Source organism: Miniopterus natalensis, chromosome 2 (assembly GCF_054644295.1).
Source record: "Miniopterus natalensis isolate mMinNat1 chromosome 2, mMinNat1.hap1, whole genome shotgun sequence".
NCBI classification, from domain to species: domain Eukaryota; kingdom Metazoa; phylum Chordata; class Mammalia; order Chiroptera; family Miniopteridae; genus Miniopterus; species Miniopterus natalensis.
The window spans coordinates 87,513,053-87,538,223 of record NC_142082.1 but is presented as its reverse complement, the minus strand read 5'-3'; the positions used below and the strand labels follow the sequence as shown (position 1 = coordinate 87,538,223).

The 25,171-nt window shown below is 37.6% G+C and overlaps 1 protein-coding gene across 3 annotated transcripts in view; it reads left to right on the top strand.

Moving 5' to 3' along the window:
* Positions 1 to 25,171, top strand: part of SPART (spartin) — a 39,330-nt gene that overhangs the window by 1,825 nt on the left and 12,334 nt on the right. For 2 of the 3 annotated variants that reach the window (XM_016197263.2, XM_016197261.2), the window contains exons 2-5: positions 10,531 to 11,342; positions 16,203 to 16,400; positions 19,198 to 19,365; positions 22,864 to 22,987. In XM_016197263.2, the coding sequence (XP_016052749.1) occupies positions 10,533 to 11,342; positions 16,203 to 16,400; positions 19,198 to 19,365; positions 22,864 to 22,987 (1,300 nt within the window). In that variant the 5' untranslated portion in view covers positions 10,531 to 10,532. Of the gene's footprint in view, positions 1 to 9,990; positions 10,074 to 10,530; positions 11,343 to 16,202; positions 16,401 to 19,197; positions 19,366 to 22,863; positions 22,988 to 25,171 lie in introns of those variants that run through there. The other variant, XM_016197262.2, reaches the window with a different exon arrangement.

The following is a 25,171-nucleotide window of genomic DNA, read 5'->3' as shown; positions in this document are numbered from 1 at the left end:
GCAGTAAGCTGCTCAGTATTTGTAAAATATTTTCTGTCAGATATTAACTTCCAAGGATTAAAAAATTAATCCTTAGAACAGTGCCGAGTACATACAAAGAGTTTAATAAAAGGTGATAAATTATGGTGCTTCTAAGGGTCAGAGGTTATGTGCATTTTATGTTTCCAATCTATAGTAGTAAATGGTTTTAGACCAGTGCTTTTAATTTGCTTGTGAACCTCCAAAATAATTTTTGTGAAATTGTCCCCTTGCACATGTTTAGGTTGATTTATAACATTTTACATCATACTTTTACATAGTTGCAAAGGATGCATTTTCCCACATGGTATTAACATTTATATAGTGTAAAATTGGTACGTCACTTTTAACTGTATCCAGGGGAGTATAATATTGCACTTTTATATCCATCATCATCATTTTTAAAAATACATGATATTTTATTTATACTTGAAAGCTTTTCTCTGTTATAGGTGTCTTTAATAAAAATATTCGTATAAGTTGAAACTAGTTATAAAAATTTCTTACGACTTTTTAACTTCAGGAGTTATTTTTCTTCAGGATTTAGAAGTGGTAATAGTTGGTCAGAATAGCATAATGCCTGATGGATTTTTTTGGTTGGTTGTTTTGTTTTAGTTTTAATTTATCTTTATTGTTGAAAGTATTACAGATGTCCCCATTTTTCCCCGTTGATCACCTCTACCCCACATCCACCCCACCCCCAGGCCTTTCCCATACCAATGTCTGTGTCCATAGGTTATGCATATAAGTATATAAGTTCTTCTATTAATCTCTCCCCACCCACTCCCCCAACCGAGCCTTCCCTCTGAGATCCTTCAGTCTGTCTCATACTTTTGTCTCTGGATCTGTTTTGTTCATTAGATTCCATGTATGAGTAAGATCATGTGATACTTGTCTTTCTCTGACTAGCTTATTTTGCTTAGCATAATACTCTCCAGGTCCCACCATGCTGTCTCTAAGGGTAAGAGATCCTTTTTTACAGCTACATAATATTCCATGGTATAAATGTCTGAGAAGATGCTTGATATGATTTCAATCTTCTTGAACTTCTAGAGGCTAGTTTTGTGTCCTAAGATATGGTCTATCTTTGAGAATGTCCCATGTGCACTTGAGAAGAATGTATATTCTGCAGCTTTGGGGTGAAGTGTTCTATACGTGTTAATTAAATCCATGTGATGTAGTGTGGCATATAGAGTCACTGTTTCTTTGTTGATTTTTTGTCTGAATGATCTATCCAGTGAAGCCAGTGGGGTGTTAAAGTCACCTACTATGACTGTATTGCTGTCGATCTCTCTCTTAAAAGTCCTCCAGAGTTATTTTTTTAAATATATTTAGGTGCTCCTATATTGGGTACATATAGGTTTACCAAGGTTATATTCTCTTGTTGGGTTGATCACTTTATTATTATGTAGTGACTTTTATTGTTTCTTATTATGGCCTTCAGTTTAAAGTCTGTTTTGTCAGATATGAGTATTGCTACCCCAGCTTTTTGCTTTTTTCCCCCCATTTCTGTTTGCATGAAACATTTTTTTCCATCCCTTCACTCTCAGCCTGGGTCAGTGTTTTGTTCAGAGATAATCTCTTATAGACAGCATATATTTGGGTCTTGTTTTCTTATCCATCCAGCTACCCTATGTCTTTTGATTGGAACATTTAATCCATTTTTATTTAAAGTTATTATTGATAGGTACTTATCTATTCCCATTTTAATTCTTTATTGTGTATATTTCTCTATTTCTTCTTATTACAGCAGTCCCTTTAACATTTCCTGCAAAGCTGGTTTGGTGATAAACTCCTTTAGCCTTTTCTTGTCTGGGAAGCTCTTTATTTCACCATCTGTTTTGAATGATAGCCTTGCTGCATAGAGGAGTCTTGGTTCCGATCCTTGCTTTTCATTACCTTTAATACTTCATGCCATTCCCTTCTGGCCAGTAGAGTTTCTGATGAGAAATCAGCTGACAGCCTAATGGGCGTTCCTTTGTAGGTAACAAATTTCTTTCCTCTCGCTGTCTTTAAGATTCTCTCTCTCTTGACTCTTTGGCATTTTAATTATGATGTGTCTGTTTGTGGGCCTCTTTGGATTCTTTGCTTGGGACTCTCTGTGCCTCCTGAACTTGTGTGACTTTTCCCTTGACCAGGTTAGGGAAGTTTTCTGCCATTATTTCTTCCAACAGGTTCTTTATCCCTTGTTCACTTTCTTCAGGTTATGGCATTCCAATGATGCAAATATTGTTGTGTCATGTTGTCCCACAGCTCCCTTAAACTGTCCTGTTGTTTTTTTAACTGCTTTTTCTTTTTGGTTCTCTGATTGAGTGATTTATTTTATTTATTTATTTTTTTACCGTCTTCTAATTCACTGATCTGATCCTCAGCTTCCCCTAATCTGCTGTTTATTCCTTCCAATGTAATTTTTGTTTCTACTATGTTGTTCTTAATTTCCTTCATAGTTTCCATATTTTTTCTCATGCTGTTGAGTATCCTTATGATCAGTATTGTGAACTCTATATCTGATAGATTGCTTATCTCTATTTCATTTGTCTCTTCTTCTGGAGACCTCTCTTGTTCTTTCATTTGGGGCCTGTTGTTTGTTTTTTTTTTTGTCTACCCATTTTGGCTGCCTGTTTGGGTGTGTTTCTTTGTATTAGGTAGATCTGCCAGGACTCCCAGCCTTTTTGGAGGGTCTCTGGTGCAGGCTGTTGTCAGATGCTGTTTGTGACTGGCTTTGAGTACTCTGTAGCTATCAGCAATCTGTAGTTTGTGGTTCCTTCTGCTGGGACTGGGTGTGTTTGGAAAGGACCAAGATGCGCACGAAGGTCTGCTTTTCCAAGCCCTTTGTTCAGAAGCAGATCAGGCAAAGACTCAAAGCACCCGGAGATCTGCCTCTGCCTGCAGGCTGATTTTTATTCAAAGTCTCTTAATGAGCCTCAGACTGAAGACCACAGCAAGGTGTAAACTTCTTGGGGTGGGGGGAGAGGTTTTCAGTAGGTAGGGCAATTGCTCCCCTCTACCCCCACCGCCAGGCAAAAGCTGCCTCGATGGTAAAGGCCTGCCTGAGAAAGGTGTCCTCTGAAGTATGGGCAAATGACTCAGCAGAGGAATCCAGATGGCTGCCGTCTGAGCTTCATCTCCAGAGCCAATAACCCTGGATTCTCCTCACACTGCTGTAGTCCACTCTGCCCTCTCTCTCCCAGAGCCCATGGTGAGTGGCTGCACACGAAACTTTGTGCTTTGGCCCTTTAAGAGGATGCCTGCATTCCAGCCCTCTCTCCCTGGCAGATAGAAACCCTGCTGCTTTTCACAGCCAGATGTTATGTTGGCACCTTTCTCAGTTCTGGCGCTCTGGGCTGGGGAGCCCAGCTTGGGGTTTAGACCCCAGAGTTCTCAGTGGGAACCCCCCCCCACAGCTGAGATATCCCTCCAGACCTTTAGGTGCTGCCTGTGGAAGCCCAACCAGCCCTCCAGTCCTCTTACATCTCCACAGTTCGTACCAGTCTCTATACAGTCCCCACTTTAGGTACTTGGTTATATGGGTTCTCTTCAACTAGTCTTCAGTTGATTATTCAGGATGTTTTTTCTGTATTTTAGTTGTAATTCCAGTTTGGTCCTTGGAGAGTGTCATTGTAGCTTCCACTCATTCTGCAGCCAGCTTGGAGTCTCTCCCAGCCAGAGGCACATCTGGCCTCAATGGTGACACTCCTGTTGTGCAGATCTTGTGGGGACCCATGGCGGAACTGCGGATTCATTGGGTGCTTGGGCCCCACTCACCATCTGACTGTGAGCTGCTGTTGGTGCCCCACTCCTCAAAGGAGACAGGCCCTGAGTAGGCCTGAGCCAGGGTGGCTGCTGACACCAGCTGAGGCTCTTGCTTTGGCCCAGGGAGAAATTTGGAGAAGTTGGGATTCCCTTCATTGAGGAGTTTGCCCTGAGGAAATAGTCTGCCTGGTGGATTTTGATAATTAAATATGAAAAGTAGTTTAGCCCTAGCTGGTTTGGCTCAGTGGGTTAGAGCATAGGCCTGCTGACTGAAGAGTCTTGGGTTTGATTTTGGACAAGGGCACGTGCCTCAGTTGCAGGCTCGATCCCTAGCCCAACTTGTTTGGGAGGCAACCAGTCAATGTGTCTCTCTCACGTCAGTGTTTCCCTCTTTCTCTTTTTTTCTCTTTCCCCCTCCCTCTTCCACTCTCTGAAAAGCAATGGAAAAAATATCCTTGGGTGAGGATTAAAGGAGAAAAGTAGTTTAGTGTTCATTTGTCTTAATGAGTTGGAGTTGCCTAAACTAAAATCAACATTGTTATTGAACAGAAAGAGTTTGTTCACCTGGCACTAGCATAGCCAAACACTAAATACTAAGATACGTTGGCTATTTTATTATGAATGGCACCACTCAGGAGAATGGGAAGCTAATGCTAAAAAGTCAGAACCCTCCAATGGCCTGTAGATGAAAGATTATATAAGGCCAAATCACAAGACATATGGGTGAGGGGTTAGAGGTCATGTTGGGAGCAGATTGGTCAGAGGTAAGGTAAGAGTAATAAACCTTTTTTTTTTTTCAGGTCTTGAGGACAGTTCTGATATTCCTCTACCTAGTTTCATGGGAAAGTAGCCAGGGGGTCAGTCCACCTTAGGATTTAGGAGCTTAAACATAATATAGGTTGAGACGTTGTCTTTAGCCTGCCAGAGGTTCTTACCATGTGATTGTTAGTCTTCTACTTCCTGTTGCCTTCTGCTCCCTGGGGTCTTGCTGATTATTCAGTGGGAAAGGCTAGGGCTCTGAGGGGTGTGTACATGGGGGTGGGGTGGGAGAGAGGGGGAGAGGGAAGAACGGAGAATGATTTTTAGAGCTAGGATTTAAAGCTAAATTTAATCAAAGTCATAAGAACCTTTGATTTCAACACCTTTGACTTTTTTGGGGGCAGTGCCATTCTAGGAAGTTTTTTTGTCCTGGGGTAATGAAAATAGAAATGGGTGAGAGAGAGGACTTTATTTTGTAAAGTGGGAAGATTGTGAAAGGAGCCTGGGAGAGAAAAGAACAACAGCATGGTAACTGGTAATATCCCCAGGCAGATCATTTTTAGTGAGGGGTACCAAATGGAAGTAGAGGAATCTGGAAGCTTTTTTCTTAAAATTATACATGTTGGAACACATTCCCTTGAAAAGTCTTCATGTGCCCCAGGGGTACACATTCAGGTTTGAAGACCTTTTAGAGCAGTGGTTTTCAGCAAGGATGGTTTTGCTGCCCACGGTACATTTGGCAACAGTTAGAGGGATTTGTGGTTGTCATAGGGCATCTGGTATATAGGGATCAGTGAACAGGACAACCTTCCTTAACAAAGACTTAAGCAGCCCAAAATGTCAATCATGCCGAGGTTGAGAAACCCTGATTTAGAGGATTAGTTATGGAATCAGACTATTTAATACTGTACTCTAGAGCAATGGGTTAGTAGCATTTTTTTGTTACATTACAGATGAATATTTTAGGCATTGTGAGCCACAAAAGATCTTTGTTGCATATTCTATTTTTATAATCCTTTAAAAATGTAAAAATAATTCTTAGGTCCAGGGTCTTTCAAAAACAGGTGATTTAGGGCAATTAATGCCTTCAAACCTCAATTTTTTTTCTCTGCAAAGTAATAATAGTAATAATGCTTCCAGTTGTTTGTAAGGATAAAATGAGATAAACATCTAGCATAATGTCCAGCATACATTAAACACTCTGTAAATGGTGCCTGATAATAGTAGTGTGCTTGTAGCATGTAGCAGAAAAGTGGGTACTAAGTCACAGTGTTGTATTTAAGTCAACTGGGCAAACTTAGTAATGTTGGTTAAGTTCCCAGATCAGTTCACGCAGAAGCTTTTTTAAATTTTTTTTTTTTACTTTCTGAAGTCTGAGCCTCCTTGAGGAGGGTGGAGTGCAAAATTCCTGTTCCCTGTTTTCTGAGGGAAGAAAGAGTTGGGATCTGTGGAAATGGGAGGCATTCTAATGACACAATAACATAGAATTCCATGGAGAGGATTTGTCAATTTTGATAGGGGGTTTGGAGTAAGGCAAGTAAGGTAGGTCTGTATATGGTCAATTGTATATAATGTTTTCTAAATTGGGGACTGAATATATTCTCTCTACTATTAAGTTGCTGCATTATAAGGCAAACCAATGGTTTATTTATTTTTCAGATTAGAAAAGATGGTTATATTAATCAGAAACTAGGCTATAGATTCTGTAATGTCTTTGTAATGTAGATTATTGCTGAAACAGTCTTAAATTATTTAAATTATCCTATTATTATAAATTTTAATGAGATCACAGGAACAGGATCTCTACAATTGCAGTGTCCAATAATAGTTAGGCACATGTGGGTACTGAGCTCTGGAAATGGGGCTAGTTGGAATTGAGATATGCTTCAAGTGTACAATATACACTAGGTTTCAAAGACAAGGCAAAAAGAAGGCAAACTATCTTATTTATTTTTATATTGAAACAATGGTTTGGATGTATTTTGATAAGTAAAATGCTATCACTGAAGTTAATTTCAGCTGTTTCTTTTTACTTTTTTAATATGGCTATTAGAAAATTTAAAGTACATATGTGGTTCACATTATGATTCTATTAGATAAAGCTGCTCTAAACCTTCACTTTTTAAATCGATAATTTTTTAAATTATGCACATTGTACTAAAAATTGAATATTTTTATGAAGCTTCCAATGAAAACCAGATGTCCCACCACCCCAGACTTACCTCTCCCTCCCAAAGGCAGATTGTATCAATTTTCTTACTCATTTTTTTTGGTCTGTCTAAATCTCCAAACAGGATGCTTGTATTGCTTCTTATTATTTTTCAGTTTTAGGTATTGTCCAGTAACTTCCTAGTAGGAAAGGTGAAATTTTAGTTTCATCCTTTACCCCATGAGCACAAACTTTTGTTCATCCATATTCCCGATATGATTATATCATAATTTTGCCTGTATCAAGATTCATTATTTACATTATTATGACACTAATCAAAACTGAAACATGTAGTACATTATGATTACCTTTTCTTTCTAGCTCAGCATCTTTTTCTCCCGGTTTTTATTTCCTTAGTTTTACATGAATTGATTGATTGATCACTGATTAAACTCTTGAGCCCTCACAGTTAGAAACACATTAGGGTAGTCTATCAATTAATTTTAGTTTCTTGAAGAAATGTCTGGAGTTCTGTCTTCTCCAGTGACAACTGGCTGCATCATTGTCGTCTTGGGCGCTCCCATCATTAATTTGGGGATTTCTTTCACCAAACATGGAATATAAGCAACAGAAAATGTAATATCTGAGCAATCATTTGGCTGAGTTTGAAAGTTAGTTTTGCTCAGAATTTTGAATTTATTGTACTATTTTTTTCTAACTTCTGTTGTTTTTAAGGAGCTTCTTAGTAATTTTGTCATTTTTTTAAGAGGGACATTTTGAGCATAGTGTTCTGAAATTTTTGGTGTACTCCTTGGTGTAGGTCTTTTTTTATCCTTTGACAAACCATTAATCTTTTTAAATCTGGGAATTCATGTTTTCTAGTTCTGGGAAATTCTTTGCATTGTTTCTTCAACTCTTTTTTATTTTTTACCTATACTCTATTTCTGAAGGTTTTATTTATCAGGTGTTGGACCTCCTAGACCGGTTCCTCTCTATTCTTATCTATTCTTCCCTACTTTTCATCTTTGTCTTTTTGCTTCTCTTTCCAGGCATTTTCTATAATTTATCACCTTATCTTCTCATCCCTCTATTGACTTTCCAGGTATTTTATATGGAGTTTGTAAAAGTTCCTGTAGTTATTTGAATGTCTTTTTGTGTGTGTATATATCCTGTTTTTATTTTATGGATGCAGTATTTTCTTTATGTTGACATAGATGATAGGTTATTTTGAAGTTTTCTTTTCCCTATATGTTGTCCATATCAACCAAATTGCATTGCTCTTATTTTTTTCTCAATTTCTAGAGATGTTTTTCTCACATGTTTTGTGATCCTTGGCTATCTGCTTATATATATGATTGGAGCACTAGAAAACTAATTGGAGACTCTGTAGGGTAGAACATAGCAAGTGTTGCTTCTCTCAGGAGGTTTTGCCTAGAGAGTTTTCCTTGGGGGGGGGGGGAGATAGTGTCACTATCTTTAGGTTTTTCCTCTTGGTGGTGATCAGATACCTCAGAGAAGACACTTTCCAGTCTTCTTTCAGGAGATGTACCGAGCTGCCAGAACTCTTAAGAATCAAGTTTGGGAGAGAAGGCTAAGTGTCTTGATATTCGTTTCATCCTCCTGCTTTTGGTATTTACCCTGATAATCCACTGTTCAAAGACATTTTAGTGTTCTTGAATTAAAATTCAATCTTCTTTCAGGGCTGGAGAGAAATAGTGTCCTGGGTGCTTGGTGTGGGAGAGGTTCAAGGGTCTTAATGTGTAAATTAGCTTTTAATCAGTCCTTTTGTTCCAGCTCTACCTCTACTCCCTCTTCCAGAAGAAGATTGAATTTCATCAATTTCCATGCCTTTGGGAGGTTCTGTGATGTTCTATAAATGGTGCTGCTTCTCAGATTTCCTTACTGACAGCTGAGGCTTCAGCTTTCTCTTATCTGTTTTGTGAGTTACCACTTGTCTGTCTTCTTTTTCCAGTTCATCATCTTCCTTTGTCCTTCTGATTTATGGCTTTATTTACCTTTGTTTTTTTTAATTAAGGGATAATATAAAGTGCATATAGTTCACTATCTTAAATTTATAGTCTAATGATTTTTTATATATGCAGTCATCACTCAGATCAAGATAAAGAACACTTCCATATACAATAAGGTCCTTCTGTGTCCTTTCCAAATCTATATCTACCACCTCTGAGCACTATTTTTATTTCTATCACCATACATTAGTTTTGCCTATTTTTCAACTTTACGGAATCATTCATGTATTTTGTAGTCTCAATATGAGGTCTTTTTTCTCTGGCTTCTTTTGCTCCAAGAATTGGTGAGATTCATCAGTGCTGCAGGCACTGGTTTATTTATTTTTTAGTTCCTGTGTATTATTGCATTGTATAACTATACTACTACTTATTCCTTCTCCTGTGAGTGGGCATTTGGGTTGTTCAGGTTTTTGGCTTTTGTGACTAAAGCCACTATGAATATTATTGTACATGTTTTTGATGTGTAATTTCATTCATTGCTTTTGTTATATACTTATGAGGGGATTGCTGGATCATAGAATAAATATTTAGCTTTAGTAGAAATAGCCAGTCTTCCAAACTGTCTGTACCATTTTTCACTTACATCAGCAAAGTATGAGAGTTCCAGTTGCTGTCTTCTCTAACACTTGCCAGTCTTTTCAATTTTAGCCTTCTGATAAGTGTGTAAACATACTGCTGTGGATTTTAGTTTCATTTCCCTGAGGGACTAATGTGTTGAATTATGCCATTTAAATTTTTTGTGTGTGTGTGAAGTACCTGTTCATGCCTTTTTCTCATTGAAAATAATGGTTATGTTTCTTTGCCTCCACATTTTGGCTGCTTCTTGATGTTTGTTTCTGTGTATCAGAGCTGCTGTGTCTCCTGGAATTGGTAGAGTGGCTTTGTATATTAGGTGTCCTGTAGTGCCTAGAGGAGTTCATCACCACCAAACCAGTACTACATGAAGTGTTGAAGGGTCTTCTTTAAGAAGAAGCTAAGGAACAAAAGAAACTGACAAACAAAATAGATCCAGAGACACTGAAGCATGCAACAGACTGTCATTTCTCAGAGGGAAGGGGGAAGGGGGAAGGGGGAAGGGGAAGAGGGATGGGGGTGGTAAGAGATTAACCAATGAAGTTAGATTAACCAATGAAGTTATTCGTAAACCATGGACACAAACAATAATGGGGTAAAGGCCTGGGGAGGGAGTGGGGGAGAGGTGGAGGAGGTCAGTGGGGGAAACAATAATAGATAAATTTTAAAAATTTTTTTAAAGAATAGCTATGCCTTTTTAATAATCTTGTTAGAATCATTTAAATGGCATTTTGGGAGGGAGCAGGGCTTATCTGCATGTGAGTAACCTGCCACCTTTAAATGGAAGTGAGGTAACTTTAAAGCTTCATATATTTTTTCTCATTTCTGTCATCGCCAATGTGTGATTTAACCTCATTTTTAATTAGGTGGGCATAATCTGTAATTATATTATAATGAGTTTTAGAATGACACTCTTTGGTTCCAATATTAAAGATATCAGATATGAAATTTTTATTTCTTATAAGAAACTGGAACAAGAAAATTATTCAGTAGCTGTAGTCTGCCTATTCCTTTCTGTTTTTAATTAAAATGATATTTAGGACCAAGAGCATTGTTTATTTATCCATTCAGCACGTACATGTTGTGTGCTTTCTCTATATCCTATCTAATAATAGGCTTAGGGAATACAATAGTGAATAAGACAAGCAAAGCTCCTCTCCCCTTGAAATATATTCAGGTAGGAGAAATTCATAAGTAAGTAAACAAATAGCTAAGTAAGATAATTAAAGATAATTTCCTGTTTTGCAGAAATGGAGCAAGAGCCACAAAATGGAGAACCTGCTGAAATTAAGATCATCAAGGAAGCACACAAAAAAGCCTTTTTATTTGTTAATAAAGGACTGAATACAGATGAATTAGGTCAGAAGGAAGAAGCAAAGAACTACTATAAGCAAGGAATAGGACACCTGCTCAGAGGAATCAGCATTTCATCAACAGACCCTGAGCACACAGGTCCTGGGTGGGAATCTGCTAGACAGATGCAGCAGAAAATGAAAGAAACACTTCAGAATGTACGTACCAGGTTGGAAATTCTAGAGAAGGGTCTAGCCACTTCTCTACGGAATGATCTTCAGGAGGTGCCCAAGTTATATCCAGAATTTCCACCTAAAGATATATCTGAAAAGTCACTGGCACCTCAGTCATTTAGTTCACCTCCTCAGCATACTGAGGTAAATGGAAACACTTCAACTACAAGTACAGGGTCGGTTCCTGCACCTAGTTCCCTGTCCTTACCATCTCAAAGTCATCCAGCAGAAGCACCTCCTGCTTATACTCCTCAAGCTGCTGAGGGTCACTACACTGTATCATATGGAACAGAATCTGGGGAATTTTCATCAGTTGGAGAAGACTTTTACAGAAATCATTCTCAGCCACCACCTCTTGAGAACTTAGGGCTAGATGCAGATGAGTTGATTTTGATACCAAATGGAGTACAGATATTTTTTGTAAATCCTGCAGGGGAGGTTAGTGCACCTTCATATCCTGGGTATCTTCGAATTGTGAGATTCTTGGATAATTCTCTTGATACAGTTCTAAACCGTCCTCCTGGGTTTCTTCAGGTAAGCCAAAGAAAAATGTAAACATAATTTGAAATACGTGTAAAATACATCATTTTTGTTTGTTGATATTTATAATGTGTCTAAGACAATAAGTGCAAAAAGATCATTATAAATTCTAGTTCCTTTTAAATATATTTATGAAATTTATGCGCTTTGAATGTTTCTGATAGCCTACTTTTTTTTAAACATACAGAGTCTTGTTTTAGTGTTAAATTTGTGATGATAGCTCTTAAATTTTTATCTGAAGAAGAAGCCTAGTAACTTTAATTTCAAAAGGAATTTATGTAACATGAGGATGTATAACGGTAAATATCCAGAAATGAGGCCAGGCTCCAGCTGAGGAGCTGAACTGGGCTGAACCCCTGCCCAGTATCTAGAACAGTGGATCTCAACCAGGGGTGATCGCCCCTCCTCCTTCCCTGGAACATTTTGGCAATGTCTGGAAACAATTTTCTTCTTCTTCTTAATTGATCTTTATTGTTGAAAGTATTACAGATGTCCCCTCCCCCCCATTGACCCCTTCCTCCCGCATCTGCCCTACACCCAAGCCTTTCCCATACTTTTGTCTGTGTCCATGGGTTATGCATTTATGCATATAACTTCTTTGATTAGTCTCTCCCTACCCACTCCCCCACCCCCACATTCTCTCTGAGATTCATCAGTCTGTTCATGCTTCCATGTCACTGGGTCTATTTTGTTCATCAGTTTATTTTGTTCATTAGATTCCACATATGAGTGAGATCATGTGATACTTGTCTTTCTCAGACTGGCTTATTTCACTTAGCATAATACTATCTGGGTTCATCCATGCTGCCCCAAAGGGTAAGAGATCCTTCTATTTATAGCTGCATAGTATTCCATGGTGTAAATGTACCACAGCATTTTTATCCACTCATCTACTGGTGGGCACTTGGGCTGTTTCCAGATCTTAGCTATTGTAAATTGTGCTGCTGTGAACATAGGGGTGCATAACTTCTTTCTGATTGGTGTTTCAGGTATCTTAGGATACGTTCCTAGAAGTGGGATCACTGGACCAAATGGCAGTTCCATATTTAACTTTTTGAGGAAACTCCATACTGTTTTCCATAGTGGCTGCATTTCCACCAGCAATACACTAGGGTTCCCTTTTCTCCACATCCTGGCCAGCACTGGTTGTTTGATTATTGATGATAGCCATTCTGACAGGTGTGAGGTGATATCTCATTGTTGTTCTAATTTGCATCTCTCTGATGATTAGTGACTTTGAGCATTTTTTTCATATGTCTCTTGGCCATCTGTCTTCTTTGGACAGTGTGTATTTATGTCCTTCGCTCATTTTTTAATTGGATTATGTCATCTTTTTGTTAAGTTGTATGAGTGAAAACAATTTTCATATTCACAAGTGAAAAGGGGGAGTATGCTACTGCTACTGGCATATAATGGGTAGAGGCCAGGACTGTTAAACATCTGAACAGGATATCTCCCATCAATTAAAAAAATTTTCCAACCCAAACATCAGTCATTCCAAAGCTGAGAAGCCTGGGCTAAAAGAAGAGACTGATGATAATTGAGGATACAATTCTAAAATTCCAAGCAGATCAATTTACCAGGATACCCTTGGTCCAAGAGCAAAGACTGCTGCTAAGGTTGTTGTTAGGGCATTGTTGTATAATTACGGAGGTATTCTGAAGGTGGTGGTATAATAATTTTCTGATTTTGGAAGTCGGGATGTTGATACGGGGAGATGGGTTCTAGAGATGAGGACTAGTGTACATTGTATATATAACAAAAGAGTTTACGTGGAAGGGAGATTATTTGAGCAAGACAGGTGCTTTCACCCACAGCCCAAATGTGGTTTAGTTACAGCACTAGTTGTCTAGATTCTTTTTCTTTTATGGTGTACTCTATTTTTAATTCGTACACAGCTTTTACATAGAGTCAACTTGAATGTTGTTTAAAGATAGTTTGATACTTACTAGGGATGTATGAAGTACATACTTTGGGGCATTGTTGAAATGAAGACTTAACTATTAGACAGAAAGAATATTGTGAATCCTGTAGGTTATTTTAGGAAAGAAGCCTTGAGATTAAAAAGAGTAGGGTTATTGATTGGGTTTGTGAGGAGGCTGATTAGAGCTATTAGTTTCTGCTGATCTGGTAATAGAGCTGGATTGCAGTAGTGGAATTTTAAAAACCTGGGGCCTAGGCTACTGGAGGTCTGAGAAATGAACATCAGAAACACTACCTGGTTACATGAGTTCGACCATTAGAAAAAAGTTGTCCTATCTTAGTGCTTTTAATTTTGTTTTTAATCTTTTTATTATCTCCTATTTTTGGTCCTAAATAAAAAATAAACTTAACACCCAAAATTTAATTTGTCTCTTTAAGAGGCTCTCATTTGCATCTATTCAGATATTTGTAGCATTCTTCTAAAAGAGTTATCATGTGTTGACTGAATAAATGTTTGTATGTTCTAAAAAACAAACACTAAACCAACTTAGTATTGGAAGTTAGATATAATTTCTTAGGCTGAAAAATCACTATTGGCCTACTTTGAAATTAGAAATTAATTTGGTTTTAAGTAGGTAGACTTGGAATTTTAGGGCTTCTAAAAACTATTTTTCTCTTGATTTTAGTTTTAATATACTTTTTAAACCTATTAAATTTGTAGTCAGTTCGTACAGAACTTGGACATGAGATTGCCCTCTGAAGGTGAAACTGGGTGAAATTAGACTGTGGTAGATGAGCTCATCAATCCATAATAATCTACCCTGAGAAAGGTCTGTAACATTTTATTTGAGAAGATCTGGGGATACTCCAGTTCAGTCAAGGTGATGAGAATGTAGTTAATACTAGAGGAATCATGGCATAGTAAAAAACCTTTCCCAAACTGTCAAACTTTAGGCATTTAAGTATAACCTTTACCTTTTTTTTTTTTTTTTTGTCAAATCTGTATCTCTGCTATTACTTTAATATTTTTATTTGGATGTCTCAGCTAATTTTATCCTAAACAATAACAACTATGAAATTGAGGGAAAGATGTGTTTTTTTCCTAATACATATTAAAATGCATAAATACTCAAATTGAAATAGTTTGTGTATTACTTGAAGTCGTTTCACATACCACAGATGGTTATATATCATACTTCGGAAAAATAAGTTTTATTGTAACTTGCCTGAAGTTTGACTTTTATAAAAGATGGAGAGTGACTTTTGAGACAGCTAGAAAAAGGAGAATTGTTAAAAGAAAAATAATTTGAAAGTGTTTATTAAATACTTTCCAGGAAAGAGTCACACCCAAGTACTCTGATCCCTATACATTTATATTCTGTTGGTCAGAGATGATGGTAGTCTACTAGAATTTTCCATTTGTTTATATGAAATCTTTCGTGCTCTTTGACTTATGTTCACCACATAGCATTTTGATAATAGATCATTCCAGCAAGTTTTTTAGTATTAGGAAGAGTCCTGTCCTGGGTGAGGGGCACAATTAATTATATTCTATTCACTCAAAGAATGTATCTCAATGGAAACAATACATTTGGTTATTCAGATTTAAACTTAGTCTCTTCTGAATTTAGATCTCTAGGAAATTAGCTTAAGTCTCAGATCTCAGTGTACTAACATTCTGACCTCTCAGATGACTTTGCCAGGCAGCTCTGTGTCATTTGGACTTTACTTCACAATAGATAGTGTCAAATGAACATCGTGGGCCAACAGGACTCCCTGGTTTGGGGTACAAGGGAAGAAGGAAACTTTATGCTGCTGAAGTACCTCAGTTGTGACACAGCAGGGGCTGTGAAAACAGTACTATCAGGTAGCCCTGGAGCCAGGCCCCTTTCACGATAGACAGCACTGCTCTCATCTGCTCCACCTTTTAGTCTGTGGTGGAAAAGGAAAAGCCCTTCTAGAACTACAGGGAAGCTGACTTACACACACCAAAGCTCCCACCCCTGGTCCCTGATTGGTTTGTCCATAGAAAGGAGGACTCCAAATCCTTTCAGTTTGATTGGGCCAGAAAACAGTCCTAATTGGTCAGAATGGAGCCACTCTGATTGGGTCTGTGTGGAAGCTGAGGTCTGTAGCTGCACAGCTCCAGTTGGATGGGAAAGCCTCAGTCCAATTGGTTGAAATAGAATTCCAGGAACTCCTTTATAAGAGTTGGCCGACTATTTCAGGAACACTGTGCAGCCGGGCAGTTCAGTGCAAGAGGCAGGCTGCTTGGTGCAGGCTTCTCCCTGAAGTACAGTTTGCCTGAGAAGCCTATACAGAAATGGCTGCTAGGGTCTGTTTTTTTTAAAATTTGAGCCCAGTTAGCCACCAGGAGCCCTTCTTAGGAGGCATCTTCTTTCTCAGGGTCCCCAATAGTAAATCCAATAAACATAACTCAGTGGTTATTTTTAGTCTCTGTCTTGTGAATGCCGAGTTTCTAATTAAATACTAACCAACTTCATGGAATTGTTGTGAGAATTAAATCAGTAAGTACATGTAGAGTACTTGAAAACAGTTTGATTTTATTTCCACAAAGGATGTCTAATTTACATAATAGAGAAAACCTTAGTATCTTTGACCGTTACTTACTTAAAGTTAGACCGTTATTGGTTAACTGGGCTATTTACGGGCACCAGTTTTAAGACTGTATTAAAAGATGGATCAGTAACAGTTTTAGCACAGTTCTTGTGAATAGTTTGCCGGAAAATCAGACTAGTAAATTGCTAATTTTTATTGGGGACTTGTTGATGCTAATGGTTCTATAAAGCCTTATAAAACGAATTTCAAACTTTGAAATGTTTATTTTCTGGTATAAATTTTAAAACCTTGGTGAAAACCTAGTTTCTGTTCATTGATATATATATATATTTTTTAAACTAATCCTTTCAGGTTTGTGACTGGTTGTATCCTCTAGTTCCTGATAGATCTCCAGTTCTTAAGTGTACTGTGGGAGCCTACATGTTTCCTGATACAATGTTACAAGCATCAGGATGCTTTGTTGGGGTCGTCTTGTCTTCTGAATTACCAGAAGATGATAGAGAACTCTTCGAGGATCTATTAAGACAAATGTCTGACCTTCGGCTCCAGGTAACTTGTGTGGTTGTTTTTAGGATGAAAATCTACTTTAACGTAAGCCTAGGCATTTTCACCCCAGAGTTCACAATCTTAGTCAATATTTATAGCAAATTCCAAACTTGTATTTGTGAACACACAAGCAAATTAGTATATAATACGTTAGAAGAATATAAGAGCTACAGAAGAAAACGGAGCATAAGATTATAGGAAACAGGAATTCTGGTGTGGGTGGGGCAGGTGCAACTGTAAATACAGAAACAAGCATTTGGGGGGGGCGGGGGAAGCATTTTTTTTCTGATATTTATAAAGGATTTCAGAATTGTAGAGGGCAATTATTCAGCCAGTGCTTTTGTTAGAAGGTAACCCTACAGAACGGGATTTGCTATATCTGCCCTTTGGTGCCTGCTGAGTTCACTCACTCTATGGATGTATCTCTTATGTGCCAATTGGGTATTGCTCTGGTCTGGCTTGAAGCTGGCCACCAGATGTGTTGGTTCTCTTGGGGGGTACTCTGGTATTTGCCAAAGTCAGCTGCTGCTTGCGCTCAGTCCAGGGCTACCTGGTAGGAGCTACATAGTTATCTGCTATTGGTAGCTGCCTGTGTTTGGGTTTGGGAGGAGCCTGGGAAAGTCTATACTGGGAACTGAGGCTGGCTGCCACCAGTGCCAGGCTTGGGGCCACTTAGCAAGAGGTACAGGGCATGCTGAGGCCATTTGCTGTTTATTTGAGGCTTGTGGACTTTTGAGAGATTTTAGGGAAGTTTGCAGTATAGGCAGAGGCCAGTTGCCTGTGTAGAACAGCTGCTGAAAGAGAGTAAAGAGGTGCATGAGTTGGGTGGGGCAGGATCTCAGCGAATCATGAGTGTTGGGGGAGAAAGATGTTATTTGGGTTAATAGAGACTTAGATATGGTGCTCAACGGTTGAGGGGAGGGCTAAACTAAGGAACAATGGCACCCTGCCAGCACTTCTATCTGGGAGAAAGCTGTCCTTCCAGCCCTCGTTCTGAAGCCAGACAATTCAGTTCTTCCCTATATTATGTTCCTGGTGTTTGTCAAGCTGTTGCCCCTTTGTTGGAGCTTAGGGCAAATGTTTGTGAGTGAGTCTGTACCCAGGCACTTTAAAAGCATGCCTGGATCTAATCTCCACTGATTTTCATAGCCAGCTGTTGTGGGGACTCTTTGCTCCTCAGGGGTAGCCTCCACACCTGAGATATGCCTCCTGTTTTTCAACCACCACATGTGAGTGTGGGACCAGCCCATTTTGAGTCTCTGCCCATTTTACCAGTCTTGACATGTCTTCTTTATATCCTTAGTTATAGGCGTTCTGTTCAGCTAGTCTTCAGGTGGTTCTCAAGTTGGTTGTTCTATTATTTATTTGTTTATTTATTTATTTGTTTGTTTTTATCCTCACCCAAGGATATTTTTTCCATTGATTTTCAGAGAGAGTGGAAGGGAGAGAGAGAAAGAGAGAGAAACATCGATGTGAGAGAAACACATCGATTGGTTGCCTCCAGCTCGCTCTGGACCAGGCTGGGAATTGAGCCTGCAATTGAGGTACATGTCCTTGGCCAGAATTGAACTGGGACCCTTCAGTCCAAAGTCCGATGCTCTAACCACTGAGCAAAACTAGCTAGGGCTGTTATATAATTTAGTTGTAATTTTTTTTTTTTTAATCCTCACATGAGCAATTTTTTCCATTGATTTTCAGAGAAAGTGGAAGTGAGCAGGGAAGAGAGAGAGAAACATCGATGTGAGAGAGACACATCAATTTGTTGCCTCCTGCACGTGCGCCAAATGGGGCCAGGGATCAAACTTGCAACCTAGGTACTTGTCCTTGACCGGGAACCAAACCAGAGACCCCACAGTGCATGAACTGATGCTCTAACCGCTTAGCAACACTGCCATGGGCAATTTAGTTGTAATTTTGATGTGGGCATGAGATGAGGCAAACACAGCTTTTGCCTACTCCACCATCTTGACCAGAAGTACATTTACAGTATTTATTGAAGAAAACCCACATATAGGCAGGAACATGGTGAAATATATATGAGGGTAAGTCTTACTAGCTTTACTGTTTACTGGCAGAATGAAGTGACATTCTTTAGTACTCCAGACCTATCATGGAGCTGTTTTTCCTTTCACCCCTACATTCATTGGACCTATATTACTGGGACTTTAGGAAAGAAATTAAACTGATTTTTAGGTTATATATATATATATACTTCTTTTTTGAGTTCCATTTTTTGGTTGCATGTTGTTTTCAGTTTGCTCTGTTTTCCCAAAACTCCAGCTGTAAATAAAAATTAGTTGTAGCAATAATTTTGACCTATCTTTTTTACTCTTAAGTATTCATTCAGCAAAGTGTATGCTAGCAGAATACCTTTAGTATTAATTGGAAAAAAAAATCAACAGTTTTCCAACAATGCAGAGTATATAAACTGGACATGAGTTTTGTTAATTGCCTTTAAACTTACTTAGTCTTACATATGTTCCCTAAAACTTACTAATTATTATATAATTAAATTCAAATGTAGCTGCATTTGACTGAATGATAGCTTATACCACCAACAAATTGCTGTAAGTTTTTAATTCTTTGTCTTTTGAAATTTCGCTTAGGTTTGTACGCTATAAACTAATGAACTCAAAGGTTTGAGGTTTGGCGATGAGATAAAACTGAAGTATAGGGGAAAGACAAACAAAAGTAACTATTTAAAATGAGACTTATATTATTAGAACACTGTACTGTAGCTTAGAGGAAGGTCACCTGGGAAAAGTCATATTTCATCTAAGCTTAGTCCTTTACTTCCTAGGCGAACTGGAACCGGGCTGAAGGAGAAAATGAATTCCAAATCCCTGGTAGAGCAAGATGCCCCTCTGACCAACTAAAGGAAGCCACTGGCTCTGATGTGAGACAGTTGGGTCCTTCAGTGGACCAAGACAGTAAAGATGTACGTCATAAAGGAAAACGGGGTAAAAAGGTAAGAAAAAGACCAATGAGGTGTGTGTGTGTGTTCTAATTGAAGGTACCTTTAACCAGTTTCAATTATTTTAAGATCTTATCCCCATTTACTAAAAAAAAACAACTCATGGAGTCACAGAGTGATCATTAGTAAACATAATTAGCAGCTTTAATATTTCCCTTTCCAAGTGTTTGTTAAAGTGTTTTAAAAGATATTCCATGTTTTGAGGGATAGGTTTTTTTTTTTTGCAACTATTTGAAAGATTTTTATATTTACCTTAATAATGCACGTACTTTTTTGTTTTGTGTTGTTCTCCACCTTCTTATGTACACCAGGATCTTGGGGCTAGGTATGCTTTTTCTTAGACTGCCATTTTTTTTTTTAATATATCTTTTTCAGAGAGAGGAAGGGAGAGGGGGGAAGAGAGAAAGAGAGAGAAAAAAAACATCAATGATGAGTTATTGATCAGCTGTCTCCCTCCTGCATGCCCCCCACTGGGGATCGAGCCCAAAACCCGGGCATGTGCCCTGACTGGGAATCAAACCAGGATCTCCTGGATCATAGGTTGATGCTTAGCCACTGAGCCACACTGGCCGGGCAAAACTGCCATTTTTATTCCATTCCTTAGTTCTTAATGGATAGTCAACAAGACAGGATGGGTAATTTAACATATTTTGTAGTTACTTAGTAGTTTATTCTTTTATTTCTTAGATTCTGAGTATATGGTATGCTATAAATGATAAATCTGGATTAGAGTTAGTAAGTAGTAAGTGCTAGAATGCTGAGCATAGCTGGAAAAGTTTAAATTTCTCATCTCAAGGAATTGACCATCTAGTGGAAAGGACCCGTTAGCAAAGAGATCATTTCTATCTTGTGAGATTATTAGATGAAGGTACATAGACTGTATAGAAAGCTAGGTTGTACCTTCTATCTAATGTATTACCTGGCCTCAGAAAAAAGTGTGGGCATATTGCTGATGTGAGGAGCAGTCAAGAGGCTCCTCCTAGAGGACATGATGGCTAAGATTAGTCCTGAAAGATGAAGAGTTGGCCGTATAAATAGCAGGTTGAAGGGTATTATAGGCAGAAGTAGTAATATAAACAAATGTATAAAGAAAGAAAATAGCATTGTGTGAGTATTGAATTATAAGCAATTTGGTATTGTTTACTGTTGTATTCCATATTGTAAGTGCTCAATAATATCTTTGGAATTAATGATTGTCAGGTGAATATTCTATATTTACTTGAAAAGTGTCACTGTGGTTTATATTGAACATCTTAGACTAGTTTTATGAGGACATTGGGAGTCCAGAGTGGTTCCAAGAAATATATTTATTAAAAAAAAAATTTTTTAAGTTAATGCACCAAAAAACCCAACTAAATTCAAAAGGTAAAAAAAGATACATAAGTGAAAAGCAAGTTTGCCTCTCCTTCCTGTCCCCCATCCTCCTAGCTCCCAGCTCTACATTGTTATTAGCTTCTTATTTTTCCAGATATACTTTATGCGTATTAAAATACATATTTATATACATATTTATTTCATGGGGATATATATATATACATGCACATATGTATAATCTTTACTACAAATGGCGGAATGTAAGATACACTATTTTGCTCCTTGCTTTTTACTTCACAGTACACTTGGAAATTTTTCCACATAAGTTAGAACTTCATTTTTTAAAAATTTAATATTGCCCAGCCAGTGTGGCTCAATTAGTTGAACGTAGGCTCATACACCAGGAGGTTGCTGGTTTGATTCTGACCAGAACACATGCCCAGGTTGCAGGCTTGATCCCCCAGTAGGGACTGTGCAGGAGGCAGCCGATTGATGTTTCTGTCTCATTCATGTTTTTCTCCCTCTCTCTCCCCCCTCCCTCTCTCTGAAATCAATGAAAAATATTTAAAATATAAATAAATAAAATAAAAAATTTAATATCTTGGTTAAAAAAATCAAATTATATAAAAAGCATTGAACAGCTTTACCCTCACCTTTGTCCATGTCCACAACAGTTCACTGCCACTGTAGGCAGTCACATTTATTAGGATCTTGTATTTTTTCACTGGGTTTCTTGAGGCAAATAAAAGCACATAAAGCTTACTATTTCTCACCCTCTCTTTACAAAAGGTAACATCATATAGAGTGTCCTGTGTTTTTTTATTTGATAAAAAATTGGGGGGATCATTCCACGTCAATAAATAGAGAACTTCCTCAATTTTTTTCCCAGCTACTATGTATTTCATTGTGTGAATATGTCATAATTTCTTTTACCAATTTTTTGTTAACAGGTATTTGGCATGATTCCAGTTTTTTGCTATTATAAACAATACTTCGGTGAATAACTGTAAATCTATTGATTTATACATTTGTAGGTAATTCATCAGACAAATTTGTAGAAGTGAGGTTACTGAGTCACAAGATAAATGCATTTGTAATTTTGATAGATTTTGCTAAGTTGCCCTCCCTAAGGATTATACTGTTGAGCACTCCCACCAGCAGTGTATGAAAGTACCTTTTCCCATAGCCTGGTCAACAGAGTTTGGTGGTCAGCATTTCTGTATTTTGGCAGTCTGATAGATGAGAAATGGTATATTGGAATATCTTAATTTGCAATTTTATTATGAGTGATGTTGAGTATCTGCTTAAGGGTTCCTTAAATTTTGTTTTCTCTATGATGTCTGTTAATGTCCTTTATCCATTTTTATTACTGAGTTCCTAGTCTTTTTCTTCTCAGTTTCTAGGAGCTATATATATTTTACAGATACTGGCCCATTGTCAAATATTTTCTTAAATTTGTATTTAGTTTTTACTTATGAGTGGCTTTTCCCCCTTGTAGAAGTTTTTGTTTTGTTTTTAATGTTTTATATTTTAAGTGAAGTTCTCTTTGATTTCTGTTGGGAAGTTTGATTTTCAAATTATAAGGTCTGAGTTAGCCTGCTCCTAAGCTCTTGAAATGAATAAATTTAGTTTTGAGATTTTGAGTGTTGGCTCTAGCTCTCATAATAACTATTCAATTAGCAAATTACAGGTATATCTGTTCCCATTTCTGTTCGAATGGAATGTCAGGTTGTTCTGTGTTTATATATTTTTTACTTGCTTTTACTTGGGTTTTGTCAAAACCAGTTTATTTGGATACATCTTCCTCATTTAACAAATCTCCTAATCTCACTGAGTACTGTGTGCATGCTAATATCTAGGGGGTGATAGCAATATGAAGGAACTCATAGTCTCTTCAAGGAAAGAAAAATGTCATTTTAAATATGATTTGATAGATGCTGTATTGGAGATATGTTGGTATTTAAATCTTACCACTGGGACTGTATATAAGACCATAGTTTTTATCTTTATGGTATTTCACCTTATGCTATAAAATGTACTGGTAACTAGGTTAGCCGGAGATATTTTCGTTAATTATATGGAGTATTTGTTGGCTTAATATTTTATTACATAAGGCTTATAATTTTTCCCCCTCTTAGTACTTTACTGTTTCACATTTGAAACATGTTTACTATTTAGGCTAAAGGTACTTCAAGTGAAGAAGTTAATCTGAGTCATATGGTACCCTATGAGCCAGTTGCAGAAGAAAAAGCAAAGGAATTACCTGAATGGAGTGAGAAAGTGGCTCAAAACATTTTGTCAGGTATTACAGTAATGCTAACTTTTTCCCCTTTACTGTGAAACCTTTGGGACCCATAAGAGAATATTTAGAAAGATAACATTTTATATTTTGGTTATAAATGGTCAGTTTATAAACACTTAGACAAAAATAAAAGGAACATATTGTCATATAGGTGTAAGTTCTTGGTCTGTTCTCTTTTACTCTTAGGAAAATTGATAGTGAAAGGCTTTAGGAATCTCCAAACTCTCAAATAGTTTTGAACGTGAAATTAGTTATTTTCCATTTCCCTTTGAAATTTCCCCTTAATCCTTTTATTTTCTCCCCTTCTTCCCTCTACACAACCAAAAAATGGTAAGATATTCGTCTGTCTTTGGAAACAAAGCAGCACTCCCTAACCACAGAGCAATGCAAGCATGAGAAGATCTGAGGATTACAGCCAAGCTGTTTTGGAAGTAGGCCCTGCTATTTAATTATGGTTAGAAAGGGCTTCAGATCAATTATTTTAAAACTTGAATGGTTATTACTGATATATATCTTTCTTTAATTAATATTTTAGCTTTTCAACTGTAGTAGCTCTCAGATTTAGACCACCTATTTTAGTTTTAAAAAACATTGCCAGTTACTATTCAGTAACCCAAATTCATGACTCAGTAAAGGGACCTGCACCAGTCATTTAAAGGACTTATCAATATAGGTTTCCATCTGTAGTAAAAATTCATTAAACTAATAAAGGTGTTTAAAGCAGAGGAAATCAACATGAAAAACCAACAAGCTAAAATAAGTGAAAAAGAACCAGTTAGTTGGGAGCTAACAAATTATTTTGCCCAGTGTCAAAATGCTGCTTGAGATAAGAAGGAAAGATAAAGCCAGTTCTTTAAGTTATAATTGTAACAGTTAAAATTGATCCTTGAAAGAGATTTTCAAAGAAATTGTAAAGAAAAACCTTTATTCTTACTACCCTGCCCCTTACCTTTATAGGCTGCTAAGCTGTTATTAGGTCAATAGTCATGTGTGCCTGTATTCACACCTGTAGATAATTACATTCAAAGCTTATTTTCTTAAGTCTTTTGAGTTTATACTGCTATAAGATTATCCACTTACTATTAGTGTGTAACAGACTATCCCAAACTTAATCTCATGAAACGAGAAACATTTGTTTATGCTTAGGAATTCTGTGGGCCAGGGATGGCTTGTATCTGCTTCATGATGTCAGGGCCTCAGCTAGGAAGACTCTGGCTGACTAGTAACAATAGCTGGGGGGCTGGAATCACCTAAAGCTCCTTCACGTACACATCTGACACCTGGGCTAGGAGAACTCAAAATCTAGAACTGACAAATGGAGTGTGTGCACGTGGCCTATCCATTCAGCTTGACTTTTTCAGTATGATGGCCTTAAGGTAGTCTGGTATATGTGGTAACTCAGTTCCAAGTGTGAATGGTCCAGCAAACAGGCAGAAGCTGCATTACCCTGACATACTCTTTGTAAATTTCCACATCACTCATTACAAGCAAGTAAGAAGCCTGCTTAGATTCAAGGGGATAAGACATAGACCCCACTTCTCAATGGGAAGAATGTCAAGATCATGTTGAAAGAACAGGTGGGAATAAGAAGACACTGTTTTTGGACATCTTTGGAAAATATCACCTACCACAATGTCTTAGGCCTCCTAGGTACCACACAGATTCTACAGACTGGTTCTACTCAAGGAGGTGAAGCATCTTTAGAACCATCTAATCTTGGGGAGTGATCTCTTTAGAGCTTTCAAAATAACTCTCAGTGTCTTCAGGCTTGTAACTCTTTTCCTTTTCATACTATACTCTTAGGAGATCTAGGAAGACCCCTAACAGTTGCTCACATTAAAATCATTTAAATGTCAGTTAGAGTATATGTCTCCTTATGTGCTTTTTAATAAGTAGAATGAAAAAACACTAGCTCACCAAATACTTAAGGCACAAGTAGCAAAGAAAGGTGCAGAAAATACTGAAGATTTACCCCAGGGAAAATTATCTGATTTGTCAAGAAAGTATTCTATCTGACTCATGCAGGCTCTGTACAAAGATGAGTAATCAGGTATCTAAATTGAGTTCATTCACCATAGCCCAAGATTGATTCCTGTTCACCTGTCAAAGGATGAGTAAAATCAGTAAAATTTACAGTCTTTTATGAATGTAAAAGCTGAAAAATAAAATAACTGCTTAAAATTT